General features: G+C 39.6%; 1 protein-coding gene across 1 annotated transcript; it reads right to left on the bottom strand.

Annotated features, from left to right (window-relative positions):
• Positions 1–378: 378 nt before the first annotated feature.
• On the bottom strand, positions 379–11,617 carry alpk2 (alpha-kinase 2). Its single transcript, XM_035668196.1, has 11 exons — positions 11,475–11,617; positions 7,314–9,329; positions 4,521–6,018; positions 4,222–4,369; positions 3,569–3,696; positions 3,409–3,453; positions 3,022–3,320; positions 2,344–2,432; positions 2,009–2,226; positions 1,845–1,893; positions 379–1,758 (listed from the first exon to the last, which is right to left on the bottom strand). Exons 2-11 carry the CDS (start codon positions 9,147–9,149, stop codon positions 1,551–1,553), a joined length of 4,518 nt encoding a protein of 1,505 aa, XP_035524089.1. The 5' UTR covers positions 9,150–9,329; positions 11,475–11,617; the 3' UTR covers positions 379–1,550.
• Positions 11,618–13,744: the final 2,127 nt, after the last annotated feature.

Consider the following 13,744-nt stretch of genomic DNA (forward strand, 5'->3'; position numbering starts at 1 on the left):
TAGATAAGAATAGATGGCCCATAGCTCATGCTGCTGCCAACTTTTTGCCAACAGGTCAGGCACTATGTTTTGTTGTATTTTTTGCACAATTGTCTTCATCCAAGCAAATAACGTGAATAAACAGTGTTTGTTTTTGTTTCTTGGTAAAGAGTGCACATTAGCAATTCCTCAGAATTAAAAAGACATAATGTTCACATTTTATAAATACCTTCAACCCCCAGTCCTATGGACGAAGAAAAACAGATATTGGCATATTTAAACAGACAGTGTCACAATCATGGTGCAATACCACCCCGTCTCTCAAACCTGTAGGTCAGAGGTCACATTACATTAATTGTGAGTTGATTTAACTTCATGAAAAAGAATTCAGAAAGCGTCTTCAACCAGCAACATCTCTTTAATAACAAAGATCTACTATTTGCATACACACTGGCTATAGCCGCAACCTGAGAGCCATGTCAGAAATGTGGGTCAGGGATTTAAACAGCAACAGTGAGAGCAGGACATAGAGGGTTATTATATATAGAGACGGTGTGAGACTGCAATTGAATTGATCCTGTGGGCTGTGTATGTAAGTAGATTTTGCTCTCAGGTTAGTCTGGTGCCATGACTGGGTTTAGTTTTACATGTCTGTCACTTAGTTTGAGCTAGTGCAGTATAGATCCTTAAAATTATGTCAGATATTCAAAAATAAATCTAACAAGCAGTATTGCCCCTTATAATAAAATGAAAAATCTATACATTTTCACATTTTAGTGAATACATTCAAAGGCATTAGCTTACTTAGCTTAATGTGTACAAAATAACTTTGTGTTGTTTCTGGGATATAAATATGCGCACATCTTAAATCAGTAGCTTTACTACATGAACAAACATTATAGTAATGTAACATTAAATTGAATATACGCCCATCAAATACCTCTGTCACCTTGCAAATAAATCATATTACCCACTCATACAGTGTAACTGAACCTTAAACAATATACATCCTCTACTGTGTCTATTTTATCATATAACCTACTTTAAAGACATTTCCTTTAATCAATTAATTAACAAATTCATTAATTTAATGAACTAATAGTTTGAAAACATCACAGAAGTAGAAAAACAAGAAAAACTGCATTGATATGTAAAGAAAATCATTGCATCAATAATAGCAATCTCTAAGACATCACAGTTCAACACTGTCGACAAACTCATCATTCTCATCATCATTTTCAAGTGTTTTGTCACAGTTTTCCTAAAACTAAATAAAGTTTCCTCCCTTAGATTAGAAATACTCATAGTTATACAGAAACCATCTCTGGTTAAATCTTAACATCTTAAAATAAATAAATCTCTCAAATGTTCAACATGAGATGAAGCAAAAACTGATTGCGCAACGATCGGTGTCCTCCATGATCTAGCCTGCCACAGCCCAGGACACTTTTCTGATTCCCCTTTGACAGGCCCAAACTCTGCATGATGAGGTCCAACGTAAGTGAAGCAAATCACCAAAAACCTCACCATTTCAATAAAAATGAAAGCCATAGTCCAAGATTCTCCTCATGTTATGACTTTCCCTTCACTGTTGGCCCAAATGTCTTCTTCTTAGGTGCAGCAGGGGGTTGAGGTTTGGGTTTCGGAGCAGATGCAGGCTTTTTAGCTTTGGGCTGCAGGGACTTGAGGCCCAGGAGCTCACAGTATTTGTTGCACTGGTGCAAGGCTTTGAACTGGTCAATGAAGGAGGTGGCACAGTTTCCTTTGAAGCCTTTATATCTAGAAAGAAGAAAAAAATGTTAATACATCAGTTTGCATGTATCTATAGTTTCCATCAATTATTGGTGTAAAAAAACAACACTCACCCTTTCTTGCAGGTGGCTATTCCCACATCAGTAAGCCTCATTCCCACTCCTGAAAACCACAAAAATCACACCAATATTTAGTGCTCTAAATTGTAATTTTAAGTTCAGATAAAACATGTATATTTGCACACATATCAAAATATCTAATTCCATGTTCTTCCAACCTTGCATGTCAGTAACCAGAAGGTTTCCCTCAGTCTTTTCGTAGACCCAGTGCTGGAAAGCACAACATTTCTGTCCTGCCTCCGAGTCACGTCTCATCAGGTTGATTTCTTTTCCGTCCTTGACTGAATACTTGACAAAGTCACCGATTAGCTCCTCCTCTAGTGTGGCATATGGGATGTCATTGGATGGGCGGTGAACCAGGTAGATGGGAATGATCCTACGCAAGAAATAAAATAATTGAAGTTATGAGCTTTTTACATTATTCTATGAAGGCAGATGTGCTGCAGAGTTATGTTGGGCATTAAGTTTACAGTTTGTCGTATGTGTCACTCACTCTGGGATCTTTCCGAAGGCTTCAACAGACTGGGCCGCAGTGGTGTATGCCTTGATGTACTCTCTTGCTGTGTTCTGCACCTGGCACTCCTACAGAGTAAGAAGTAATTTACAATACTTTAAGTTTTAGAAGATCTCTGCACATAATGGTGGAAAGATAGTGATAAAAGACATCTCATAAAAGCTTTAAAAAAAGATTGTGTTTGCTGTGTTTTTGTAAAAGGCACTTTGACTCAGAACTGAATGAGTGACATATTAACACAAAACTAGATGGCCCCAAGTGTCACATTTTACATTCTACAGTATGTACATTTTGGAGCACAAATGCTGATACTTTCTATGCAAATTAATAAAAGGCATTTTAGTGGCACTTTTTGAGCCATACATGCAATTTTATTTAATGAATTTGAATTTTAAATCAACATCTTGCACAACATGTCAGAAAAAAACATCCTGTCCTGTTCCTTAGGTTAATGTGCTAACAATATTTTACAATTTTACAATATTGTTACAATTATATTTGAATTATTTATTACATTTAATACATAATTTGTGGTAGAAAAGGTGTTCTGTGGTATGTAATGTGGTACCCAAACAGGACTTTAATGAACATAATCCAATTATACTTTGAGCTATGAAGGACTGCAGGCCTAACATCAGAGTCCTATGACGTTCTCACCTCTACAGCCAAGGTAAAGTTCTTCTGAACAAGCTCGTCGTTGTTCTTGGTCCCGTAGCTGATAGAATTGTGTACTTTGAGCACACAAGAGTGTCCAGGTAGTAACAGGGGTATCTGACCCACTTGCAGCTTGGTCCGGAAAGCCCGCCGGTGCATCCCCTCCCCAAAGTGGACCTTTTCAGTGAGGATGCTGACAGGTTGGTTCTCTCCAAAGTATTGGTCAGATAGGAAATCCTCTTTGAACATCAGCCTGGAACACTTGACATCCTCCTCTTCACTCCCCATCTCTACAGGGGCAGCTAGAAAAAAGAAAATATCCTCTGTTATCTGTCAAAATCCCCCCAAAAAAACAAAAACTATGTGATGTAAAGTTACAAACAAACTCACATGATACGGTCTTCAGAGATGGAGGGATCACAATTTCACTGAGCACTGTAAAATAGGTCAATAAATGCAGTTTGTAAGTACATTTTGTTACATATTATATATGATACATATTGCTTGTCCATGTTTAAGATAGTTCTTAATGTTAAATCATGTTTTATACCTTCATATGTGAGCAGGTAGTCCAGGGTGACTGATCCGTGTAAACTGGTGAGCCGACACTCGTACTTGCCCAAGTCTTTGTGAGAAGCGTTGGAGATGTTCAGTGACACTCTGCTCTCGTCCCCTGCACTTCAGAGAGAGGGATAGTGTTACAAAATGCAAAAGATAATGGCTAAACAGTTGGATAGTTAGCTAAAAGTAGTGGAGAAACAGTTGAATTAGCTAAAAGTAGGCTTATGGATAAACAGCTAAAAGTAAAGGGTGGTCAAAATAGCTAACTTACTTGACCAAACTGGCCTAAAAATATGCAGTTTATTTGTATGAAATCATTGTAACAATGCACACATCCATTATTTAATCTATTGAAATTAAAACATTTGAAATATGACTGGTGGTATCAATGAAGGATTTTAGTTCATCTGTAAGGGGCTGTGGGGGTATACCAGACAGAAAAGGTAAAGATTCACTGCATATCACTTAAACTAAAGGAGCATATAGTTGCCAAAGATCATATAGTCATGGAGTATGTGGTAGTCACTGGTAAGTACTATAGAAGACTAGTACTAGGTACTATAGTAGAGTTATATGAAAGTATTGAGTAAAGATGAGGGTAAAATTGAAGAAGATACATGTACATGTAATAAAATAAAATACCTTCTCTTGATCTCAGAAAGGACAGTGCCGTCTCGGCCCCAGGTGACAGTGTGGTGGGAGAAGACAGCCGCAAACTGACACCACAGGCACAGACTCTGGGGGTCCCCACTCACTGCCACTGCTTGGATAGGCTTCACCACCTTTGGCTCTGCAGACGTGATCATATGCTTTTATTATGAGGTGAATAATGTATGTTTATATATCATCATGCAGGAGAACAGTTGGATATCTGCTCTTGTGTTGATAATGTGTCACAGAAGAGTGCTTAGGAGAAAAATGGTGTAATGTACATTCCTTACCTTCCTTAGGTGGGATTTTCTGTTTGACTACTTCACTGTATGCCTTCTTCCGAGTTTCCCCGGCATCTACCTTGGGCTCCTCTCCCTTGGTCTGGATAGAAACGTCTGGCTTGGGTAGTTTAGACTCCAAAACACTGACAATCTTCCCAAACTTATCCTCTGACAGGCGTCTTCTTTTAATAATATCATCATTCAGAGGACTGGTGCAGTTTTTTGATTGGTGGTCTTTATGATCCGTCTTATTCTGAACTTGTTCTCCCTGGGAAGCTTTAGCCTCTGGTTGCTGGGACTTTTTCTCAGTACCATGGGATTGATCACTGTCCTTTTGAGCTTTCCCAGCTTTAGCACCCAGGGTGGCCTCAAACATCTCAATCCTTCCTTTTGCAGTCTTTGGTTTTGCTCCATTTTCCACTTCAACCAATGGCTCCCCTACACTTTTAACTCCTGTTACATTCTGAGCATGTTTCTTTTTCTTCTTGCCATGTGGCTTGCTTGGAGCCTTCTCAGTCGCCACACCAGTCTCAATCACCAATTTAGCCTCCTTGTCCTCAAGCCCAGCTGGAGTGTTCTCACTAGTATGATTTTCTCCAGTAAGAGGGTGATTTTCTTGCTGTTTGCAGACCTGCTGACCTAAAACATGGTGAGATAAATTCTCTTGTTTCTTGAAAGCTTGTGCACCATGGTGATGACTGGCTGATTTGTCCTTTTTAGAGCGTGTTTTGACCTCTGAGGTGGACTTCTGGGTTTTGTGAGGCATCCTTTCAGCTGTTTTCTGATTAAACTTAGATTGTACGACTGTGGCGATGGGTCTTGCAGCCCTGGAGACAAATGGGTCCTTTAAATCTAAAGTGATGAATGCAACGCGGTTCTTCTCTGAGATGATGAATTGATCTGCAGGGACAGCAGCCAAGTTCGACAGTTCTCTACTGAGATCATTAATCTCCTCAATTACTGTTTTTTTTGCAGTGAAGAAACACTCTGCAGTATCTAAGTCCAGTTGTCTCTCTGGTGAAGATTTATCAGTGGACTCTAGTGTATTTTCCTTTTTATGAATCAACTCTTCAACACCTTCCAAATATGGTTTGTCTGTAATCCCATCCGAGGTTGGCCAGAGAATGCAAGGTTGTATGTGATCACAACTGAGGTCCCTGTTGTTATTGAAAGACCTTTTGGCACAAGTTTGATCTCCTTCCAAACTGTTGTTTGTCTGACAGATGAAGGAGGAGCTAAGAGGAGCTAAGGGCATAATAAACTTGGGACTTCCCCACTGTGGCTCCAACTGACAGGCTCCGTCAAGGTCTGGTAAAGTGTCAGACTTTGTGCAGTGTGAGTTTGTCAGTGTGTGAGTGGTGAGGAAAAAAAGATTTGTTGAAGATTCTGTTCCTTCACGGTCAACCCCAGCGGGCCCACAGCTCCTTTTAGCTTCCTGATTGGCCACCCAGCCCGGCTGGGAGATGCTGTGCTCATCTGTCACTTCACACAGTCCATCTGCAAAGGGCTGATAAAGAAAATGGATAAATATTAATTAAAATGTGAGATTATTTTAAGAAACTGAGAATGAGATATTTATTAGAATATTAGAAGAATTTTGCCTTGTACACTCAAGTATAAGTCAGACTCCACCAAGACTAAAATATAATAGTATATTTGTAGTATTATTAATTATTATTTTTAAAGCGCTGGCATAAATATCACTAAACAGGTAAATATTTTACAGACAGCTAGAAGGTAACAAAAACATGCCATTTCAGATCCTTATATGTTTTCTGTTCAACACATACCGTGCTATAGAGCCACAAAGCAGAAGTTTATGAAACACCATACTCCTAGATCCAATCCCACAGTCCATATGTCCTGTATGCAACTGAACCCTGCACTGTCTCTGTTATAGACAGGAGCTCCAGCTATGCCTTGTGCACCTAAGCCAATCAAAAGCAGTCTCCTGGACCCACGGACCTGTTGGCACCGATGCGGTGGGAATGGGGTGTGTTAAAGGGCGCATATGAAAAGAGAGATAGAGCAAAGGAGAGTCATGTTTCAGTCCTCAGCTGTGCTCTCCTCTCACCCCTCCACCCTGACACGCCACGGATGCATGCTATTATCATTGAACTCTCAGCTATTATTAGATGCCATTTCTGTCCATCTGAAGTTCTCCTCTCAGGCACTCTCATTTCCTTTAGCACACGCAGCTGTCAGTCTTTGAGATGGGAGCCAAAGGATTTATCCAATAATACAGAATTGAGCATGGGTGACAGTCCTTGGGTGCAAAATGAATGGCTCCAATCCAAAGCAAGCGTGGATTTCACTCTCAGGACTACTCTACGCACCTCCTGACTGGCTATCAATACTGTAGGTATGACAACACTGACAAGGGCAGGAGCGGGAATGTCTCTTAACGTTCTGGTCATGTTTCCAAATCGCATGACAGGTTTATCTGTTGGCCAGCACCACTGATGTGAAGGTGATCGCTGTTATTTTCTCTGTCGTGAAGGGTGAATCTTTCCACTACTCTCTCTCTCTCTCTCTCTCTCTCTCTCTCTCTCTGCACCACACACTTCAGAGAAGGTGGTGTGTGTTTAGAAGTGTGTGAGCAAGCACGTGTGTGTGTCTATATGTGTGGGACTAACACATAGGAAGGAAATATACCTTCCCCCACATTTAGTTGTGAAATATCTACTCATATTTCATGCTTTTTGCACAAACTTTCCACCCGTCCAACACTTTTCTGAATTTTACAAGATACAATTCTAAAGACAATAATGAATATAGATCTATATTTCTAAGTCATCTTACCTCATTGATTGTTAGCTCTGCATATGCGTTTTGTCCCTCCAAATCTGTATCCTCAACTATATTCAGTATGATTTGATCTTCCTCATTGCTGTAGAAATTGTCTGCCTCAAAGGACTCGACAAATCCACCAAAGTGAGAATGGCCTAGACCAGCGGAAGAAGTAGATCGGGGGATCACACCAACACCGTATCCTCCAGGAGAGGCCACCGTAGCACCGGATGATCCCATGGATGAGTGCTGCTGTGTGGGGTGCAGAGAGTGCTCAGCCTGGCTGCTGAGGATTTCTTCTGGCTCCTTTTCTGCTTGTGTGGAAGGTGTTGAATCACACAGGGATTCAACACTCGAGAGACGGCTCTGCCCTGAGAGGACAGAGCTCTCTGGGATGTTTTGTGCCTTTAGAGGCTGATCCTGGACACCCATGAGCGATGGCTGTGATTGTGCCTGTACTGCTGCCTCTTTATCCTCTCCTTCTTTAGATCTCTCTGTATCTATATGAGTGTTTACCCCTGCTAGTGCCTGTGTCAAAGCATCTATCTCGGCCCCTATCTCTGTGAAAGCAGCTGTGAAGTCCTCTGGTGGAGCCGCGATGATCCCAGTCCAGTCTGAGAGAGCGCTTGCCCAGCTGTCCACTGACGACCATCTCTCAACCGGTGGCCCCCAACTTCCAGTGTCATCACCGGACCAGCCAATCACTTCACTACCATCAGGGTTGTAACATGACACTTGTGTCTCTCCTGTGGGAAAAGACAAGTCACCGTTGGCCGAGAGCCCTCCTTGCATCACAGAATGACCTGTCTTGTCCCAAACATCCCTATCTTCTGTATCTTCACCTGCCAGATACTGGCATGCATCCAGCCATAGTTCGATGGGGCTGTCACTGCGCCGTGGTTGGGGGGTTAAATCAGTGACCTCTGCTTTCCCTCGTCTAGCATCATTTACTGACATTAAGCCTGCCTCGCAGGCATTCACAGCAGGTGGTCTTAGTCTTGTGGGTTGGCTCACGTCAGACTCATAGTCCACCATAGCTCGTTCCTCACTGGAGCCGTGATGACATTGTGTCACCACATTTTCTGAATCACACATCAGTAACTGTGAATTGCAGTCAGGGTCTGACTTTTTTCCCCCTGTTTGTGATAATGGCTGGTATTCAGGACATTTAATCTCCTCTGGATCAACATTAGGGCTAAGTATGAAGTCATGTGTGTCACTTTCAAAGATATAAAGGTCTGACACAGGTGCTATAGCTGTATCACTCTCTAAACTATCTGACTGATGTGATAATGAACTTAATAGATAAGTTGCTTGACTGTCTTTAGAACTGAAGCTGTGACTATAGATGGGCTCAGTGACAGATGGCTCCATCAAAGGTTGAGGTGTGCTATTTTCTTGTATGGGAGAAAAACAGAGGGCTGGTTCTTGTTTAAAGTAAAACTCTGAAAAAGATTCAGATAGAGGGGAAATAAGGTTATGAGAGATGTGAGGTAAAAGAGGTTCTGATGAGCCAAAATATCTAAAAACCCTGAAATCTTCATCCATTAAGGAAGGCTCTGAACAAAGTGACAAACACTCTGACATATTATAGCTGGATGACGAAGGCTTCAGACAGTCTGAGTCAGTGCTTTTCTCCTGAGAGAGGCATTCGGGAACGTTTGATAAAGTCTTGGTTGATTTGTCAGTGGGGTCTGACACAGTCTCTGCTCCTGTCTCGTATGCAGACAGCGTGCTTTCTGTGGGACTGTGCAGAACAGAGAGAGACTCTAGATCCCCTGTTTGACTGTCTGTAAGAGCTGGTGGTGACCGTGTTTGGTCTACCGTGCAAAGGAGTGACATATCCATGGGGACTTCTAGTGGTAGGAGGTTGTCAGCAGCGAGGATTTGGCTGTCAAACAGCAACTTCAAGCCAAGTTTTGGGACGAATGGCACAAAGTTCTATGCACACATTATTTGTACCTGGCTTTTCAGGTGTCATTACCTCCCCTGGGTCCAAGTGCATTCTTGTGCTTTTAGATTCTTTACCTGCAAAGTGAAGCATGACATCGCAAGAGAATTAAAACATTTCACAGTTAAACTGCAAAACTGGAAAAAAAGATCTAAAGCTCATGTGTATGTTTACGTCCTCGATTGGAAGTATTTGAAGTAAGGCACACTATCTCCCTCTAGCTGTTTATCTTAGTTAAGGAAATACCCATTTAAATGGCATGTTGCATATATTTTAGAAGCTTTTAAAGGACACTTGACATACCTTATCACCTTCCTGTTGTTGTTACTGTGTAGCTGATAAAAGTGTCTGGTGTGTTTGTGTGGTGTCTGTGTTGTCACCAGCTGCAGACTAGACTCCAAATTCTATTATCTGGCACAACTGACGTGTAGTAGGCTAAAGCATGCACTGTCTACATGATCAAAATACAGTATTATCATGTGGAATGATGTGTGTTAGACAGTGTGCGATTTATTAACAGCTGTTGTTGAACTTTTGCACAATGCTGTCCAATCCTTAATAGCTAGGTACCAGACAAGACGCACCAAAATATCAGAAGCCCTTAGAGCTGCGAGTATTTACATATTAAAATAATTCTGAAGAATCTCTGGTATTACTCATTAGGTCAAAGTGCCTACATTAGGCCAGTCCAGTTTCAGCGTTTTTGCTGCAAAATTATGAATGTTGCTCTTTTATTTGCCTTAAGTTGAAAATACAGTAAAATTTCAGATATAACGATGTTAATTCTTATAATCTAATATTCTATCTAATATAATATTAGATAGAATATAATATAATATCTCTATCTAATATTCATGGCATTCCAAACTTTATAATTTGGTAATAGATATTGAATGTTGTTTTTATGTGTAGTTCTAAGTAATTATAGTGTTACACTGGGGGAGTTAAAAAAATCCTAAAATGTTGGTCATAACAACGACAATACACCTGACCTATATTAAAATCCTATTACCAGTGTTGCCCACTACCTGAGGTATTTGCAGAGGCTTGATATGAAGTGTTGAAAGGGGAGGCTTCAAAACATGCACCCTGATATACAAGATTGCGGGAGGGGAACTGGTGGCACATTCACTGGAAAAATACCAGTACATCTTCAACCATGACCTGCATTTGTCACATTCCTGCTGCAGTGAAGGACACCTAGCCTCAAGCCTCAAATGTTTACTACGAAAACAGATCCTAGTTTAAGTCTATTGACAAACACATTGAATACAAACTAATTTCACTCAATTTTCTGGCTGCAAAAACATAAAAAAATTTCATTTTAGAGTTAATAGTCACTGAACTAATGTTATAAACACAATGTCTATAGCATCCTGTACTCTTAACACTGCTAAAGATAGATTTATGTTACCTTAAATTAATTTGTTGTTTCAATCATATTTTGTACACAGACTCCATATTTAGATCACGTGCATGCTACTAGTCCATATCAGAGTTGTGACATACTCTAAGAGACACTTTGAATTTTTAAATTGAACAAAAAATTATCTTGTTGGTATGCTTGATTAGCACACATAGATCTGTACTGACATTAAAAAACAATAAAGCTGTCATCACATGCGTGACTGAGAGCAAGAAAGTGTAATTTGATGTCATCTTGACTCTCTGTGCCAAAATAGATCCACCCTCAGTCACACAACACCCCCAAGAGCCTGCTGCATCTTTAAAGCTTCTGTATGTGAACGACTCACTTGAAATACCAAATAAGTACATCTAAACCGTTTTGAAAACAACACTATCTGCCTCAAAATGTAATACTTTCTCAACACTCACTGCTGCAAATGACCAGGGTGAAAACACAACAAGTATTTGTCAAAATTCATTACACGTGTAAATCATGTGGAATTAATTCTGATGCTTTACAGAGTGAATCACGAGTGTCATGCAACACAGCAGAGTGTGTATGTGTGTGTGTGTGTGTGTGTTTGTGTTTGTGTGTGCGTGTGCGTGCATGTCAACCCATCATCAGTGTTGTAAGCATCAAAGCAGTGGGATTGACAACATTTACCATGCCCAAAGAAAATAAAACCACCAACATATGTCAAACAAGTTAGCTCATAACTGAATCACACATAATAAAAGTAGTATTATTACTCGAGGTATTAGTACAGTTGTCATAGCCTATGAAGGGGATTTTCAGCCATGCATGTAGTACGTACCTTTTTCATAGCCGTGTGGTTGAAGATATAGACCTATGATGTAGGACTTCAGTATAAGCTCAGGCAGAGCCAGCAGTCTTGGGGTGTGAGTCTATTTTTAACAGTTGCCCCCCTCAAGTACAAAGTCAGTTACCTGATATTGTGGACATGTGCCGATCTTGAACATTTAACACTTGATATCTATATTTATTACAGGCTCTTTCAGTATGGGCGTATTTTACAGACTGATTTTGATTTGTGGATGTTATTGATGTGTAATTGAGGAAAGTTTTTGACTCTTGCCAGGAAGAGAAATACTGAAAAACGATACTGAAAAACGAGCACGCACTGGAGTAATAATTTTGGTTTAGATAGGGAGTTTTTTCACCATTTGATATCCTGCAGAGGGAAAAACAAGTATATATTTCACTCCTTTCTGTCCACCTCAGTCCAGAAGGGTAATTGTTTCATGAAGTTAAAAGAATAAAGAGAAAATAGAACAAAACTGCTGATACTCTTTTGAACATGAGCCAATCTTTTAGATAAAAGGTTTATTTTTCCAAAGAAGTGATCTACTAATTCTCTGAGGGCTTGTAAGCTTGTGCATTATATTTTGTGTGAAAATAATTTATTCTTATCCACTTACATTCATTAAGTGTAAACAAGAAAATAGATTAAAAAAATAAGTATATATTTTAGTCTTTTTACACTACATAATGTATAACAAAGAAAGTTTTCCTTCTGATATAAACGTGTTTACACTGCACCCGTGACATTCAGGGTCACATGTCTGGCAACATTAACAACCCCTTTAATTACTCTGGTAAAGCAACAATGCACTGTTGTGAGTGGCCAAAACAACATAATGAGACCAGACCTTTCTTGGCTTCTATGGAAAATTATAAGTAGTCAATTATCTCAGCCTAGCGTGACAGTGATTAAATGTGACTTTGTCTCTCATTTAGCCAAATTACTTATCTCATAAGCAGTGAACACAAACGATTAGTAATCGTGTAATGACATAAATGGCAGGTCAGTTTCCAATAATTTGAAGAGGACAACAATTTAGTTGGAAAGTGATGATGATTCTGTATTCATGGTGTCTGTTGTTTGTATTCAAAAGCATGAAACATTTATGATTTTAAGTTCAATATCCATAGATACTTTATAGGAAAATGGATGTGCTTGAAGTGGAGTCACATGAGATTTAAAGTAATAGTTTCACATTTCACAGAGAAGCGTGACTATAATGACAAGACTGCAGAAAGTCATGAAATAGTCCAATATAATGTGTTCATTCGTGCTTTGGAGGGTGGACAATGCCAGACTAGCTGTTTCCACCTTTTTCCAGCCTTTATGCTAAGCTAAGCTAAGCTAAGCAACTACTAGCTGCAGCCTTATATTGAAGGGACAAATATGAGAGTGGTATTCTCATCTTATTCTTGGCAAGAAAGTAAAAGTAGGTTGTTCAGGTGTCTACAGAGTTGGATATAAACATTGTCTGACTTATTACATCTCTTGTTACACATTTCTTTTTAAAACACAGCTCATGTCCGTTGCATGTAATTAGACATTTGCATGAAAATGTACTACTTGAAGTCTGTGTAATCCTTATAGGGGAATTTTCTCAAGATCATAGCATTTTCATAGTCCTTGTTACTTCATCCCATGCTCTTATCCTGCTGCTTGACAATATTTAATAGCTTATTCCTGCTGTAAATTTCCTATAGGCTATATTACTGCCTTTGACTTTATTTATTGCAGTTCTCTTCCTCCTTTTGTTTGTGTTTCCCCAAACCAGGCAGTCGCCGTCTCCAGGCATCCACATCCTTATGTCACAGCAGTTTTCCCTATTGTGCTTTTGATGCTTAATAAAAAAAATGTTTTACACTTGAAAAACCTCAGGTCCTCTTTTAATGGTATTAAACATTGTTTCAGGGTTGTTTACTTCCCTGTATATCTTTCCGAAAACTGCTTACTAAATATTGCTTCATAATGATGTAAATAGGTGAAGGACAGTTTTATTTTTGTTACCAACAGTAATTTATGGCTGTTACATAATTTCTTCTGTGACAGGTGAGGGAAGCAGATTCTTTTACTGCTTTAAAATCACCACGTTGTAAATAGTGGTTTAACAACAGGTTTAGCAACGGAGGCCCTCCAATAAAACAGCCATGACTCAAGTGTTATTTTTTTTAAAGAATGAAGAGAATATATTATTTATCAGAATCAGAATCAAAATCAGAATCAGAATTTTGTTTATTGCCAAGTAGGTTTTTACGCCTACGAGG

The sequence above is a fragment of the Morone saxatilis genome, unplaced genomic scaffold, assembly GCF_004916995.1.
Source record: "Morone saxatilis isolate NCDOM2014 unplaced genomic scaffold, NCSU_SB_2.0 Contig21, whole genome shotgun sequence".
NCBI classification, from domain to species: Eukaryota; Metazoa; Chordata; class Actinopteri; family Moronidae; genus Morone; species Morone saxatilis.